At 49.2% G+C, this 15642-nt stretch overlaps 7 protein-coding genes across 14 annotated transcripts; 4 read left to right on the top strand and 3 right to left on the bottom strand.

The window, feature by feature from the left end:
* Window positions 1-131: 131 nt before the first annotated feature.
* Window positions 132-470, bottom strand: TERG_08826 (uncharacterized protein; the record flags this gene model as incomplete). The annotated part of the gene is made up of 1 exon (XM_003235606.1): window positions 132-470. One exon carries the CDS (start codon window positions 468-470, stop codon window positions 132-134), a length of 339 nt encoding a protein of 112 aa, XP_003235654.1.
* On the top strand, window positions 437-3228 carry TERG_04709 (glucose-6-phosphate 1-dehydrogenase; the record flags this gene model as incomplete). Of its 6 annotated transcripts, XM_047748311.1 has the most annotated exons (9): window positions 547-584; window positions 715-787; window positions 873-893; window positions 975-1319; window positions 1406-1603; window positions 1691-1775; window positions 1842-2126; window positions 2192-2563; window positions 2625-3228. In XM_047748311.1, 9 exons carry the CDS (start codon window positions 547-549, stop codon window positions 2732-2734), a joined length of 1527 nt encoding a protein of 508 aa, XP_047604289.1. In that variant the 3' UTR covers window positions 2735-3228. The 6 variants fall into 6 exon arrangements, with proteins under 6 accessions (XP_047606382.1, XP_047606384.1, XP_047604289.1 ...); XM_047749855.1 differs by having other exon boundaries at window positions 2192-3228; XM_047749856.1 differs by having other exon boundaries at window positions 437-584; window positions 715-1319.
* Window positions 3229-3457: 229 nt separating this feature from the next.
* TERG_04708 (uncharacterized protein) lies at window positions 3458-4431 on the bottom strand (the record flags this gene model as incomplete). Its single annotated transcript, XM_047748310.1, has 2 exons — window positions 3458-3480; window positions 3561-4431. 2 exons carry the CDS (start codon window positions 4429-4431, stop codon window positions 3458-3460), a joined length of 894 nt encoding a protein of 297 aa, XP_047604288.1.
* A 1252-nt stretch (window positions 4432-5683) lies between these two features.
* TERG_04707 (uncharacterized protein) lies at window positions 5684-6796 on the top strand (the record flags this gene model as incomplete). The annotated part of the gene is made up of 6 exons (XM_047748309.1): window positions 5684-5754; window positions 5839-5870; window positions 5932-5981; window positions 6073-6077; window positions 6167-6251; window positions 6362-6796. The coding sequence occupies 6 exons, from the start codon at window positions 5684-5686 to the stop codon at window positions 6794-6796; spliced, it is 678 nt and encodes a 225-aa protein (XP_047604287.1).
* A 1097-nt stretch (window positions 6797-7893) lies between these two features.
* Window positions 7894-8775, bottom strand: TERG_04706 (uncharacterized protein; the record flags this gene model as incomplete). Of its 3 annotated transcripts, none has more annotated exons than XM_003235602.1 (6): window positions 7894-7967; window positions 8049-8078; window positions 8152-8291; window positions 8369-8475; window positions 8581-8653; window positions 8750-8775. In XM_003235602.1, 6 exons carry the CDS (start codon window positions 8773-8775, stop codon window positions 7894-7896), a joined length of 450 nt encoding a protein of 149 aa, XP_003235650.1. The 3 variants fall into 3 exon arrangements, with proteins under 3 accessions (XP_003235650.1, XP_047606379.1, XP_047606380.1); XM_047749853.1 differs by having other exon boundaries at window positions 8239-8291; XM_047749854.1 differs by lacking the exons at window positions 7894-7967; window positions 8049-8078 and having other exon boundaries at window positions 8138-8291.
* A 1530-nt stretch (window positions 8776-10305) lies between these two features.
* Window positions 10306-12494, top strand: TERG_08825 (uncharacterized protein; the record flags this gene model as incomplete). The annotated part of the gene is made up of 3 exons (XM_003235601.2): window positions 10306-11201; window positions 11363-11563; window positions 11889-12494. The coding sequence occupies exons 1-3, from the start codon at window positions 11058-11060 to the stop codon at window positions 12492-12494; spliced, it is 951 nt and encodes a 316-aa protein (XP_003235649.1). The 5' UTR covers window positions 10306-11057.
* Window positions 12495-13140: 646 nt separating this feature from the next.
* TERG_08824 (uncharacterized protein) lies at window positions 13141-15029 on the top strand (the record flags this gene model as incomplete). Its single annotated transcript, XM_003235600.1, has 3 exons — window positions 13141-13365; window positions 13422-13488; window positions 13546-15029. 3 exons carry the CDS (start codon window positions 13141-13143, stop codon window positions 15027-15029), a joined length of 1776 nt encoding a protein of 591 aa, XP_003235648.1.
* Window positions 15030-15642: the final 613 nt, after the last annotated feature.

The following is a 15642-nucleotide window of genomic DNA, read 5'->3' as shown; positions in this document are numbered from 1 at the left end:
TGTACGTATGTAACTAGTTATATAGACCAGACCACCAGTGACATCCTGCGTAGTTTATCAAGGCCACAGCTATGTCTGCAAGACCACCAAGTAACTATCTTGTTAACCAGTAACTAGTCAATAGTTATCCCTCACCCACGCTGCGTCTTCATCCATCCATCTGTATTATCCAGCTTGCTCCGCCCGCCGCCGCCGCCGCCGCCGCCGCCGCCGAAACCCCGTCGACCCAGGTCCTTTCGACCCTCGTTCGTCTGCAAGTCCTCGTCCGCCCTGCCAACTAACTCCCCATCTCCGTCCGTCCCTCTCGCTCGCTCGCTCAGGCTGCTCTCCTCCAGCGCCGTCCCAGGAACCTCTGCTCTTTGCTCGTCCTGCTGCTGCTCTCGGTGGGGCAGTTCAATTGCTTTTTCGCCCGCTGGTCCCGCCGGCTGTTCCAGTCGAGAGAAACCACCCCGCCAGCTCTGCTCAGCCATCCCTCCGTCATCCAACTAGTTAGTTATCGAGCTCGGCTAGCAAGCTGAACCGCGACAACCACGGCCTCGACACACCATGGCGGGCTCAATGACACACAACGAGACAGCTCCCGGGTAAGTGGGCTATCAGGATGCACGCCGTTTTTCGCCCTACAACTGCCCATTGCTTTGTTGGGTTTTTTTTTTTTTTTTGTTTTGTTTTGGGTGGCTGCGCTGATGATGACGTCCCTTGCTGTGTGTGTAGTTCGATGGAGCTCAAGGACGACACCGTCATCGTCGTCCTGGGTGCTTCGGGAGACCTAGCAAAGAAGAAGACTGTGAGTATCTTCGCTTCTCTGCCGCCAGTGACGTTGCCGGTTTGGCGTGGGCTAACAACGGCCGCTTCTCTCTTCAACTAACTAGTTCCCGGCGCTCTTTGGCCTGGTAAGTGGTCTCTCCGTCTCTCTCGGGAACCAGCAGTCACAACTCCAGCCTCATTTCTGACCATCCCTCCCTCATCCGCAGTATCGCAACAAGTTCCTGCCCAAAGACATCAAGATCGTCGGATATGCTCGCACCAAGATGGACCATGATGAGTATGTCCGACGAATCCGGTCCTATATCAAAGTCCCTACCAAGGAGCTCGAGGAGCAGCTGAATGGTTTTTGCGAGCTCTGCTCCTACATATCCGGGCAGTATGACCAGGATGAGTCCTTCATCACCCTTAAAAACCACCTGGAGGAATTAGAAAAGGGCCGAAAGGAGCAAAACAGGGTCTTCTACATGGCCCTGCCGCCAAGCGTGTTCATCACGGTCTCCCAACACCTCAAGAAGAACTGCTACCCAGAAAATGGCATCACGAGGATAATTGTTAGTGGTCTGCTCCCTGAGCTTCTGAATTAAAAGGATAGCTATGGCTAATATCATCACAAAATGATGGTTGATGACATGTTCAGGTCGAGAAGCCGTTTGGAAAAGATTTAGGTAGCTCCCGAGAGCTACAGAGGGCTCTCGAACCCAATTGGCGGGAGGATGAAATATTCCGTATCGATCACTACCTTGGAAAGGAAATGGTAAAAAATATCCTCATTCTACGTTTCGGAAATGAGTTCTTCGGTGCCACCTGGAACCGGCACCACATAGATAACGTCCAGGTACGTTTTATTATTGTTCTGCCATTTGAGCTTGAACAGACAGGGAAAAAGAGCATCGGTCGCTGACTCTTCTTTACTACTATGCAGATCACGTTTAAAGAGCCGTTTGGTACTGAGGGCCGTGGCGGCTACTTTGATGAGTTCGGAATTGTCAGAGATGTTATGCAGAACCGTATGCAAACAGATATCCGTTTCTGCTACAAGCAGTAGGCTGTCCGCTAATTGTGTCTTGAGCTAGATCTTCTTCAAGTTTTAACCCTGCTTGCCATGGAGCGACCAATATCGTTCTCTGCAGAAGACATCCGTGATGAAAAAGTGAGAGTGTTGAGGGGCATCGATGCGATCGAGCCCAAGAACGTCATCATCGGCCAGTATGGAAAGTCCCTAGACGGCACTAAGCCTGCATACAAGGAAGACGAGACTGTCCCTAAGGACTCCAGATGTGCTACCTTTTGTGCAATGGTTGCATATATCAAGAACGAGCGATGGGACGGGGTTCCCTTTATCCTAAAGGCTGGCAAAGGTTTGTTGCCCGTGTGTATCACCCGCTCTAAATTATATCTGTACTTACTAGATCTTTTTTGGAAGCTCTCAATGAACAAAAGACAGAGATTCGCATCCAGTTCCGCGATGTCACCTCCGGTATATTTAAAGATATCCCCAGAAACGAGCTGGTCATTCGTGTGCAGCCCAACGAATCGGTTTATATCAAAATGAATTCAAAACTCCCTGGGCTTTCAATGCAGACTGTCGTCACCGAGCTTGACCTCACATACCGTCGACGATTCTCGGACTTGAAGATCCCAGAAGCCTATGAATCCCTCATCCTGGATGCACTCAAGGGGGATCATTCAAACTTTGTCCGTGATGACGAGCTTGATGCCAGCTGGAGGATCTTTACCCCATTGTTGCACTATCTTGACGACAACAAAGAAATTGTGCCAATGGAGTACCCCTATGGTAAGCAGGTACAGCCTCTCTCCTCTATCTGACTTCTCTAACAGTCGTTCTTGTCACACAGGCTCTCGAGGACCTGCTGTCCTCGATGACTTCACCTCATCTTTCGGTTATAAATTCAGCGATGCTGCAGGCTACCAGTGGCCGCTTACAGCAACACCTAACCGCCTGTGATCTACTGATCTTACATTCAAATGGCGAACAATCTCTCTATTAGTCTAGTTCAAAGAATTCTTTTACGAAAACCTCCCCATGAATAAAGTGGGTGTATAATGGAAATAAAAACTCATGTCCCTATGATATACTATGGAAACAAAAGGGCTATTTGCTGCGCGAGCTAACTAACTAGTTATATAACTAGCTCTCCTGGTAGTATCTCACCGCGTAAAATATCACCCTTTTTCTTCAATGCATTTTTTATCAGCCCATGGATTTCTTCTTACCGCTCCGTTGATTCGTATTTATTTTCATAACTACCGCCACTTGTTTCATTCAATTAATCCCCTCAGCGAGCATATTGAGAGCATATAAGTTATGAAATAATTGCTTGTTATGCTCTCCCGCTCCTTCTACTTCGTTGGTCAAATTCTTCCTTATCAGACTAAAAAGGATCAAGTGGTATCTGCATCATGTAGTTAGTAGTTTGGCTCCTATAGCCTTCTGTCGCACAATTAATAGCTCATATATATATTTTTCCCCCTATTTATATATTTCATAATACGATAATTATCTAACTCCATATGCAATGTCCTTTTTCGGGCGTTCGTGTTTCATCCGTTTTTCATAGCTACATGTAAGATGTTCAATGTCTGCAAAAACACCAAAGAATAATGATGCAAGTAAAGCTGCGTAACCCCAAGAATGCTACCACTTTCCCGGCTATCTAAAATGGTTCGTTTATTCTCGAAGTGGTAAGATTTCTGGACATGGTAGGGTTAGTTCTGTGAATATGCGTCCAAAGGGAAGCCCAGGGACATGGACAAATAACCAGCGGTCATACCTGTCAGGAATTCTTCGAAACTCAATGTTATATATCCATCCCGATCATCGTCGTATCTCTTAAAAACATCAGTCATCCGCTTCAGAGTTATACAAGCCTGGACGAAGAGATCGAAGCTCATTCCATCGGTCCGTCCAGGGACCGAAGCTGTATTCCGCTGGGCCTTGCTTTCAAATGTGTTGAACAAAGTCTGAACAAATGTGTGGCTAAGTTTGTATCCGAACGCCACCAGCGCCTTGCTGAATTCCTGGAAACTGATACGCCCACTCATATCTTCATCAAATCGGTCAAATAATCCTCTCCATGCAGCTAAAAATCGCCAGAGAGCCACAAACTCGTCGAAACTTACCGCGCCGTTGCCGTCCCGGTCAAACATGCGAATCATCATCGTGACGGTATCACGATTGAACGAGGTATAGTCCCCATTTACAAGCGCAGAACCGAGTTCAGATGCACTGAGAGAACCCGAGTTTGATGCGTTAGCCGCACGAAATAGTGGGAACAGGTCGTGTGGCTCGTTAGAAGCCGGTAGAGCTGCCCCTCCCGCACTTGGTGGTAATGGAGTCCGTGGGGGGTATGAGGTGGGAGGTGGCCGATTTTGAGCCGGCTGGACGGGGCGAGGGCCAAAGCCATAGTGCTGGGGTGGCGGGGAGTGAAGACGGTTTGCTATTGACGGGTTGGAATGTTGGTTATAGTACGGATCTACTCGCGGAGGGCCGTTCTGCAATGATGACGCCGGATAGTGCTGTCGCGGGGGTTGAAATGAATAGCTGCCTGAGGGACGGCGCTGTGAATGTTGTTCTGCGTTGCCCTGGGGCCGCGAGCTGTGAGCAGGGTGTTGAGACTGTGACGGTTGCATTGCACCCAGCATTTGAGCCACCTAAACCGTGCGCAGAGGAGTTGCATTCCACATTAGCAAGGTTCGCTTTCATCTCCCCCCGAGGAGGGCCATTTACTCGGCAAAACAAACCTGTTCAGGCTCAGCGTGTCTAATACCATGGTGACACGCAGTATAGAGGTTAGCAAGCCCGTTGTCCCTAGGCAGTGACAAGATGGGCGCAAGAGGGACTTACGCTGGCAGCGCATCTGGGTTGTATGCTCCCTTATAAGCCATGGCTATCTGTTCCTTGAGGCGTTCATGCGACGGCCTTGTCCTTTTGGCTGTAACTAATGGTGTAGCCCCCCCCCTCGCTGAAGCAGAAAAACGCCTTTCTGTCCAGGAATCGCGAGTTATCGGGAAGACAGCAGAGCCGAAGATGCTTCAACAAGCGACCAAAGGAGCTGAAGCTGTAACTATCTGAGGAGTCGAGGCTGGAGTAGAAGCAAACGAGATCGCAGTTAAGAAGAGCAAAAGTCTTTATTGCAGCGGTCGACGTCGAGTCCCCATGTGATCTCTCTCTTTCCATAATGTCACTGACCAAATGACTGGCCGGCAGCTAGTTAGTTAACTCTAGTTACCTAAGTCAACGAGAGACGCAGCTTACGGCTAGTTAGAGTTAACTAGTTAACTGGTGGACTGCTTGAGTAGTTAGAGCCAGGACGAGCAGGGCGCAGAGGTCTTCGCGGGTTCTCTGGCGACGAGGCAGCGTCCCAGCTGTCCTTTGGATCTGTCAGAGCTCTCTCGCCTCAGCCAACTCGTCGATTGGACAGCCGTTTTGCGAGCCCTTGTTCTTTCGCCTGCTTCGCTCTCATCTCAATTGTGATCTTCGCTGTGGGCTCCCGCTCGCTCTCGTACCCAGTTAACCTGTCAACTAGTGAGTAAACCCGTTAATTAGTCAACTAATTAGCTAAGTTACCTTAAAGCACTCCGTAGTTAACTGGAATCCATCCATAGAAAAGAACCGTGGAAGAACGATGTTCCAACGCCCGGAGCGGCTGAGATCCATCCATTGGCGCCCCAGGATGGAGCCAACGGTGCGGAGCCGGTTGGCCGATAATGAAGTACCAAGTGAGGGACAGTGGTAGCGAATTGACATCGACGCTGTGATGCAAGCCACAGTTGTCAGAGATAGCCTCCGCCTGTCCTCCAACGGCTATAGCTACTCAAGAGCTCTCTAACTACCTGGCTGTCGCTGCCTGCCAGAAAGGTCTTTTTATATAGAGGCGGTGACCCTCAGCCGGTGATGGCGTCTACGGAGCTGCAATCATGGAAGAGCCACTTCCCGGCCGGGGATCTCTGGGTATTTGGTTACGGGTTCGTCAACGCAGTCAAACGACTTGTCCTTCCATTGCGCCCTTTAAAGCGACATTCCATACTAATAACTAACGGCACACCTAGGAGCCTGATATGGAAACCTCCGCCACATTACGGTACGTCTCTACTTTCCGCCTATGAGAACAGCGGCCCTATTAATATTTCTGGTTCCTTCAGACCAGCGGGTTGCCGGGTATATCGAGGGTTACGTTCGTCGATTCTGGCAGGTAAGGCTTTATTGGGAATCAAAGCATCCAGAGTTTCAATGATAAAAGATGGTTAGGTGTTGAACTGACTGGTATCGAATTGGATCGATAGGCAAGGTGCGGCCACTTCACCCTGTAGTTAGCACAACAAATACCACTAGCCAACCACAGCAATTACTGACGAGAAAATGCCTTCACATTTTCAGTACGGATCATCGTGGATCCCCAGAAGCACCGGGTCGTGTGGTCACAGTTATCGAGCGTTCGTTTTGGGAGTCCCTTTCTGATCCGGTCAGTCCGAGACCCTTCCTGATGGTCTTTGATGGATTACGCCTGGAGGGTGGTTGCAGCCACCCCAGGAAGCATAACTATGTATGTGCTGCATACTAAACGATTCTCAGCAACAAGATCTTGAACGGACTACCGACGGGTCCCTAGTCTGGGGCGCAGCATACCACATCCCTGCCTCACACGCAGAGGAAGTGAGTGCATACCTGGACGACCGAGAGATAGATGGCTACAGCGTGCACTACACTCCCTTTTATCCATGCTCAAGTTTCAAGAATGATGAAGCCCAGCCTGCTGCTGGCTCGCAGCCGAGAAAATGCCTGGTCTATATTGGGCTCCCGAGCAACACCCAGTTTGTGCGTGAACCAACATTGCGTGAGCCGGATGCCATTGCGGAAGTGATTTATGCAAGCCGGGGCCTGAGTGGAGAGAACAAGGATTATCTCTATTCGCTTGAGACCGCGCTCGAGGGCCTTGGACTGGGTTCTTCTGATGTTCACGTCACGGACTTGGTGCGGCGCGTGAAGGCCCTGGAACGAAGAGGCTGACAGCCATGCTTATATGCTAAGAGTTTAGATCTGTCTCTCTCATTTCTTTTTTATATGCATGAGTGTCGCCTGTGGCTCCTATACACTTCTCATACCCTATCTACAGAAGCGAAGTGGGTTTGGTGGGGTCGATAGATCAAATGTATATACATAAAATAAAAAAGCAAGGCTTTGACCATACGTTATCTCAACTACACTTGTTACCTGAACTCGAGTCTCAGTAATGATCATCTCATGTCTAGCGCTCCTCCGCCGTCGCATATATTGGTTGCGTAAGGTTTGCCTTGACTGACCGAATACCTAGAAGCAATTTAAGATTTCGGGAGAAATCAGGGGGATAACCCCTTTTTCTTTTCTGTTTAAACTCAGGGGGATCAAAGTAGCAAGCTCATCATACAAAACTAGCGAATTGATTGTAGAAGAGTGGCCAGCCATTCGAAAGCATCTGAAAAATAGGCATAACATAGAAGCGGAACGAAAGGAGCAAAGAAGGTGATGTCTTTTTTTTTTTTGTCTCGTAGTAAGCCTACTTTTGAGAGATAGGGGAGATGTTTTCATAGAAAGGAAATGGTGTCAGTGCTTGAGGGGCAACCAAGGATCTGAAAAAGATCCCCCATCTCTGAAGAGCAGTCATAAACTATGGGGAAACATTGGTTGGGCAGGAGGGAAATGGTCGATTAAAGGGACTATGGGAAGGAGAAAAAGACGTGGTGAAAGATGTAGAGACCCTTCTATCCTCGAAAGCAGCAGCAAGATAATCTGGTCGAGTAATTTTATTTTTTTTTTTTCTCCTTTAGAGCGGTATGTAGGTTCCGGTGGTCTGAATGAAATAGATGCTGATTGATCGTTGGTTGGGTCAGGTTATCTGGTACATAACTAGGTATCTGTCTCACTCGTTATTCGTAACATCGTGGCCCTTCTTCGTGAACTATCGTACTTCGCTGTCGAGAATCGGTTGGAAAATTGGATAAATAGAGGGGAAGAAAGAAGAAAATGAAATGGAGGGAAAAGAGTGTAAGAAAATTGGGGCAGGTTCGAGGCGAAAAGGTTGGCATCATCATCCTAGGGCTAGCTGACTAGCCTGGAGAGTGCGAGAGTTACATTCCTCCGTTGCCTCCCTGGTTCTGGCCATGGTACGTCTGCTGCTGCTGTTGCTGCTGTCCACCCCAGCCTGTAGGAGGTAATTGACAAATTAGTATGAGCCCATATACACCAGACCCAAAGCTGGGAGTGTGGAAAACAGAGAACTTACCACCTCCTTGGCGGGAATCATAGCCACCGCCTAGATGCCCCAAAGTAAGTCAGTTAAAAACCGGATCTTCACTCTGAGGGCATGTGTTTTTATCTACACCTACCGTAGCCACCGCGGTTGTAGCTGCCGCCGCGGTCAGAGTTGTCAAAGCGGTTGTAGCCTCCCTGGCGCTGGCCATAGCCTCCACCGCCGCCGGAAGAGCGTTCAGTCGCCTTGTCGACACGAATGACACGGCCGTCGAACCTGTTGGTGGACGGTGAGCAAAAAGAAAGCCAGTAAAATAGAGCAGGTCCTTCTACTAAGGGAAACAGCGGGCATACTCTTGGTTGTTCATCGCATTCAGTGCGGCGTCAGCCTCACTGTCGCTGGAGAAACGAACAAAGCCAAAGCCGCGGCTGCGGTTGGTATCACGGTCCTTGACGACAATCTGGACATGGGAGATCAGCTATCTACAAAGCATAACCAATCCTGTGTCCGGCGACTAGACAGATCAATGGATGGATTAAATAGAATAATAAAGAGAGCAACGAACGGCTTCCTCGATGGTACCAAACTTCGAAAACCCTTCACGCAGGGTATCGTCAGTTGTATGCCATGCGAGGCCACTTTTCCAAGACGAAGAGAGTAACTATTAGCAGGTGAAGCATAAAGCGAAGAAGAAGAAGAAGAAGAAGAAGAAAAAGCAAAGAGACTAAACAAACCCAATGAACAGTTTTGGAGGGGCCATCTTGATATTTTAAGGCAGACAGATGGATATCACGAAGAGCAGAGCTGATGGACAGTGAACAGGGCGTTTCTTCAACGAGGAGAAGCCGAGGAAGAAAAAAGCTGGAAGGCCGTAAAAGCTTGACGGGACAGAAAGGGCGCGCAACAGCTGGGTAGAGATGGATAGCCAGAGCAAGATTAGTTGATAGAAGGAAAACAGAGGCTGAGAAGGAGGAGGTGAGTATAAGAAGAAGTGAAGGATAAAGTGACTATCCGGCTGCCTCCCTTTGCAAAGAACGAACGCAACAACTCAAGAAAGAAGAGAAGAGGAAGAGAAGAGGGGAGGGAAGAGAGAAAGAGAGAGGAAAAGGAGGGGAGGAAGAAAGAAGAAGAAGAAAAAGGAAGAAGTAAAAAAAAAAAAAAAAAAAAAAAAAAGACTAAAAAAGATGTAAAAAATGCGAAAAGCAAAGAAGGCTTTTTTTTGTTGTGTGCGAGACGGACGGATGAGCTAGCAGGTCAACATGACAGCAGAGGTCGAGTCGGGTGGTTTTTTGTCATGGCAGCGAGTTCGTAGTCCGGCGTAGCAGCATCCAGCAGCCAAACCGCCCAACTACTCCGCCCAGAGCCAGAAGCAGCAGCCGGCCGCCAGCAGCGAGCTCCCTCGGGTTAACTAACTAACCAGTTAGTAGTTATATGAATAAGGGCAGCATGACGGCTGAGACGGGACAGCAAAGGGCCCTCCTCCGTCTTCCCTTCCGCCAAAGGCCATCCAGCTGGGGGCAGCGGCGTAGCCAGGAGTAACTTGCAGCGAGGTAGCGAGTTACCCCATAGATACTTTGCGTCTGTCTGAGAGGCGGCACCCTCGCATCTTCATCTCCTCTCCATGGCTCCTCCTGGCGCCGCTGCTTCGGCGTTCTGGCCAGCATTCGACGGTCGGTCGCCGCGATGGCAGCCTTGGATAGCCAGCATCTCGTCCACAGCCTCAGAGAGCGCTGCAGTGGTTGCACACTAGCCCTCCGTCCTGGCCTGTTGACTGGCCCGTCGGCAAGTCCAGGGTTGGACCATCACAAATCTTGTTCGCTATCTCTCTTTGCCCTATAGGCTGGGGGGAACGGGGATGGGGACGCGGACTGGCTGGCTCGAACAGGAGGCTGCAGTGCAGCGCAGTGCATGTACTGTGTACATACAGGCATCTCTCTCTCTCTCTCTCTCTCTCTCTGTGGACAGATAGCAGCTTTGGATGGGATGCAGTGGGTGGATGGATGTCATGGACGATGCGCCTGCTGGCTTCCCCCCTGCCACTCCACACGCTCTGACACGAAGATAAGCAGGCTCCTGTTGAGCTTGGCGCATGCAGCCTCCATGATCGCCGGCCGCTCCAGCGAGACGGAAGAAGATGAGCAAGTGCCGAAGTATATTCTTCCGAGACGGCCCTTTTTTTCTTTTCCGTCTCTCGACTTCCTCGAGGACTTCAGACGCCCTGGCAGAGACGTACCCAGGCCTTCCGTCCCGTTTTAAGTCCAGCAACCCGGGCCATTTTTCCACCCCCCGCAAGGCCCCTGCGAAGCATGAGGGCTGGAAAATGGCTTTCGCTTTCAGGTAGTAGTTATTATCCCGTTATGTGAATTAACTAGCTAGCTGGGTAGTTGGCTGTTTCAGCAGCTTCGAGTTACATCTGGGATTTCTCTTGGGAGGTAACGAACTCCACCGCTTGACCTTGATAACCAGAAAAGGAATACTCGGTACATGCCCTGACTTGTAAGGGGAGCTTGTAGAACATTAACTGTCTGTCGCTCAGATCAGTTAGTCCCGTTAAAAGGGGCTTACGGACATGTTAGGGGCGTACAGTTTATGGATATCTTTTCATACGCCTTTGCCCATGTCTTGGCCATCAATCGTCTCATTACCCTAGTTCTCTTGGTAATTGCTCCCCTTCGAGGCTGTTAACCTGGCAAGAGCAATTGTGAGTAATTCTGAGCCTTCTAGCGTAATCGTCCATGGCATGCTGGCTTCTTCAACTCTCTGTCCAAACGTAGCTCTATTATATATATCAGAGCCGTAGCCCAGGTCAAGTTAGGCATACTGAGTGGCTGTAGATGCGTAGATGCGTAGATGCGTAGCTATTGCATCGCCAAAAGCCGACGGAGAGTCCTCGCCTCGGTCAAACCTACAGAGTAAGCATCCTCTCATCCAAACTAGTTATCTATCCATCCATGGGCAATGAAGAAACCACACTTGCCGATCTGAACTCCCAGCTGTCATGAAGGAGTCAAAACTTGTCGACATCGTCAGAACCTCGCCCCCATGCCTCCTCCATCTGGCCAAACCATCTCTCTGTCTGTCTCAGGGCTGAAAAGCGTTGCTGATCGTCAATCTCGTCTAAACACAAACAAGGCTAGGTTTCCGTCTTCTCGTCTCGCCGCCCTCGAATTCTCGACTTTTCTCACTGTGAGCAAGAATGACTCATTTTAAGCGGCTCCTATTGGCTACGAGGTTAATGCCAAGATTAACGCCCCGGTTAGTGGGGGAAAATTTCTTAATCTGATTGGCTGCCATTCGCTCCATGCTCCTTCGGCCCGTTAAAGGTATGACTAAGCAGTTTAGCTCAGCTGTACCTTGTGGGGCGGCCCGAGGGCGACTATATAAAGGCCGGAAGCCGGACGCCCATCGCTGTCCTCGTCCCCTACCCTGCTGCTGCCTCCACGCCGTGGCTCCCCAAGCGCTGTGACCCTCAGCTACACCTTGATAGAACTCCGTTAACCCTCCACCATCTCGTCATGTCGGCCACTGCTTGTGCATCAGCCGGCTGCGTTCGTCAGACCCTCGGATTCTTCCAGTCGTGCCTTGTCTCCGCTACAAAGTGGCCGTCGTGATTGCGGCAAACTCGGTACCTGCGCGCCTCTTCCTTCTCAGTCGTCATTCAGTCATCCTTCTTCGTCCTCGTCAACAAGTATCTGCAGCCATTTTTCGCCTTTTCCGCCTACTTCTTCCTCGCTTGCTCCGCTGATTGCGGGTTCTTCTTCCCCTTTTCCGTCACCAGACCATTTTGCCGCTTTCTTTCCAGATCACACAACATACCTTGCCCAGGATCAATACCCTCTTTCTACAGGACAGGATTTCTTAAACCTCTCACAGAGTTGGGAGCTTTACGACGACCCGTTACAAGCACTGCTTTCTACCGAGGAATTCGATCTAAGCAATTCCCAGAGTCAGATCCTTACACCACCCATCGACCATAGTCCCATTCAATCGCCAGGATCTAAGGACGGCTCATTACACTCCATGAAAGACTCTGATCCATGCCTCCTTGATATCCCCCTTGCCAGCAATCCCGAGGACTCTATTCCTGATGCAGCTATTGTCCCAACAACAACAACAACAACAACAATAAGGAATTCGGCCCGTACTCCATCAATAAGACCCGAATTTTGGAGTAACACTGTCCCTGAAATTGGTCTCAGCCCTGAATCATCTTCAAGCTCAACCACCAAGTCAAGCAGCAATCATAAACGGTCACGTGCAGATGATGATAACCGTTCTCCAGAGGAAATTGCCAACGAGAAACGGCACCGTAATACCATGGCTGCTCGCAGATTTCGCAAAAGAAAGGAAGATCGAATCTGTAGTCTGGAGAAACAGCTAGCGGATGCCCTCAGGGAACGGGACGAACTCAAACTTCAGGTCGCAAGGCTTGAAGGACAAAACATGATGTTACGAACTTGTCAGGACAACACCCGGTAAAGAAACGGTCTTCCCTCACTGAGTTTTGTGTATCTAAATACTCACCTCGGCTGAACTGGTGTCGATGCTTGGAGAAAAGGGCATTGTTAGCCTCTCGTATTTCTAATCTTGGGAGTTTCTTTGATAGTGCTGTATTTCGTTAGCGGTTTAAATGTAATACTGTTAACCGTTGAAATCCCTCCCGTTTAAGCAACCTTGACGACCGCACCAAGCCCAAGAGATATGATCAAATCTACATGTTTCCACTTTAGGACCCATCCATCTAGTTTATTGAGGGAAGGCTCCTGCTGGTGGTATAGATGCTAATGGGGTCCAGCTACTTGACACTCACAATCTCCATTTCAAAGAGGAAGCTGCCCCTTTGAGACGACGTCGAATTACCCTTTTTGGGTTTAACCTTATCACCTGGCCTAGTGACGACTAAGTTACTCACCACTCAGTGGCATACTCTTGCAGACACCAACCCTATACCGCCCTAGATACTCGAATTGACCTTGGACTTACGGCCTTGACCTGCTATTCACTTGTGTGGGCTGACAAGCTCACATATACCCAGGTTAACCTTTAACAAAATTTCCAACCTTTGACTAGCGGCATCGATATATCCCAATCTCAGAGTAGTATTAGCCTGGGCAAATCGGCAAAGATGGGCGTGCACAGCAGCCCTAGCCCTGACAGACTGGGCAAAAACCCACGATACCAGCGCCAGCCTAGGCGTAAAACAAGGGAAGATCGGTACGAGCCTAGAACAGCGCGAAGACCCAGCAAGACCCATCGTCGGGGAAAACGGCTGGAATCTGGCCGGAAATCCGGAAGCACAGCCATCAAAGATAATTTTAAACCTCCAAATATTTCTCAAGAGCGGCTTACGGTACGGACAATAGCCACCTAAGTGGTGCCAGTTACGTTGCTAATGCCCGCGGGAAGCTTAGCGCAGTTGCTGGTGGCCTCTTTAGACGCGGTCGAGCTTCGTCTCCGGTTATACGAAATGAACGTGAGATATTCCCGCCTTACTGTCTTATTACTATCTGCTAATTGCCTTCATCAGCAGTTCCAGACCTCTCTTTCCCCGAGCTTAACTTCCTCTCTTCTCACTCAAAGACTCGCCATGACTCAATACCCCACTGCGCAGACTTGGACAAAAGGAATCCGTTACATCCAGGTCAGCAGAACACTATCTCGAAGTATTTTTCACCTTCGCAGCCAAAAGCCCCACAGCGTACTGTCTATAAGCAGTTAAGGAACCCGATATCTATCAAAAATAAAGCGCCACTATGTTCAATAACGGATCCTGGACACTCCGTCTCTCCCACTAGTTGGAGCAAACAAAGACCTCGAAATCCCAATTTAAGCAGGAAAAGGGCCTTATCAGAGGTTGGGAGCAGTATTGCTGGAAGCGAGCAGTCTACTACATACTATACGTGTTCTAAGACAAACTCAAAAATTCCATCAAGTGATTCCAAAGAGCCTTGCCAGGCAGGCGGCGTCTCTGGACAGCTTAGGCGTCCTATCAGCGCGGGCTCCTCCCAAATGGACTCAAAAGTGCAAGATATGCTGTTTCATAACGCATACATTTCTAACACTGTTGAACACACTGGAACACACCCACAAAAGTCATACTCTCTCGAAGGTTTACTTCGAAAAGCGGCAGAAACATCTCCAATACCATATCAGACCAATATATCCCCCTCTTCTTCCCACCCTCCCAGCGCTATTCGCGTGCAAGCTCAACTGCACCGTAATCAACATTCAAAGTCAAGGAAGACATTGACCCAAGAGCCATCCTGGCGGAAATGTTACCGTTCAGGCAAGGCCGGCAAGAGGGGAGCGAATATACTCTCATCTCCAAAGTGTTCTCATGAAGAACTTCCCCCTTCATCAAAGGAAACAGAGATCAAGAGGCGGGCCAGCTTGGGCCAAATATCAAATCGCCCTTGGCCAAGTGTGGAGGATATACCCCGCCCAGCTATTTATGGTTGCCTGCCTGATTATGGCTATGCCAGCCATCTTACAATACCACGCCCACGACACCGTCCACCTCGCCGTGGTTCTTATGCCTCAGACCGTGAGGCGGGCAATGATAATGTCCTACGTTCTTTGAACCAGCGCAGCCAGAAATTGCTCGCATGTCAAAGCTCCAACCTAACGCTCGCAGAGAGTCCTGGTACGCCACTGAAAGTCCCTTCACTGCAATTGGCAGGCTATTCCGCTGCATTCAGCCGTCAGTATCGACTTTATGGCTCCCCGCCGCCTTTTAATCTACCAAAGAAACCTCCGTCTGAAGCGATAGACCTAGACTCTTTATCTTCTTGGGGAGATAGCTCAATACATCTGCTGGATGGTGAAACTCAAAGTTTGAGGACTCCGTCTGAGCCTGACGGGGATCTTCCATGTACGCCACCATCCCAGCTGAGGACGCCTTCTCCATTACAGCCAACAGATCCAGCCACCCCTGGTAACCAAAATATACAAACTGACATTGAAGATCAAAACTTTGAACCATCGAGCTTCTGGAAACCTAATAAGCTCTATTAAAATCTCTCCTTCAATGCTAAAAAACCTCAGATTCTATCAGCATGTATATAGAACCCTTCGTACTGTTTGTATAAACTCGATTGCTTTGAAAACCAACAGAGGTCTAGAGAGGTGGGGGAAAGCTCACTACGAAATTCTGTCGTTTTGTTCAGGACTACCAATGCTTCTACAACTTCAAATCCCCGCCCGCCATTAATCTTTATGTTAATTATTTTCTAGCTAGAGGGTATTTGACTGTTCCCTATCACTTACTATCTTCCATATTTTCCCATACGGCTACGGCCAGTTGTTAGAGCTCCGTCTTAGTAAAATTAAAATTACCCTCTCCCTGGCTCAGGTTGGGCGAACGAAGCAACATGGCTTGGAAAGGTATAACCAAGTCAACACCCTCTACTCTTGCTGGCTGCCCATTTTTACCCCAAAATATCTTCACCTCCCCTGCTACTTTTGGATCTGGATTTGGATGACGTCTAGTAGGCATCATGTCCCATTCCCAGGAGGTAATGTAAATACTACCAGTTGTTTTATTTATGTCAATTGATAGGGCCATTAAAAAAATCCCAGTTGAGCCATAAAGCTACCATGCCATGTCATGCTTGAGGCTTCTCTCGTG

This window comes from Trichophyton rubrum (assembly GCF_000151425.1).
Source record: "Trichophyton rubrum CBS 118892 genomic scaffold supercont2.4, whole genome shotgun sequence".
Classification (NCBI taxonomy): domain Eukaryota; kingdom Fungi; phylum Ascomycota; class Eurotiomycetes; order Onygenales; family Arthrodermataceae; genus Trichophyton; species Trichophyton rubrum.
This window is presented reverse-complemented; position numbering and strand designations above follow the sequence as displayed.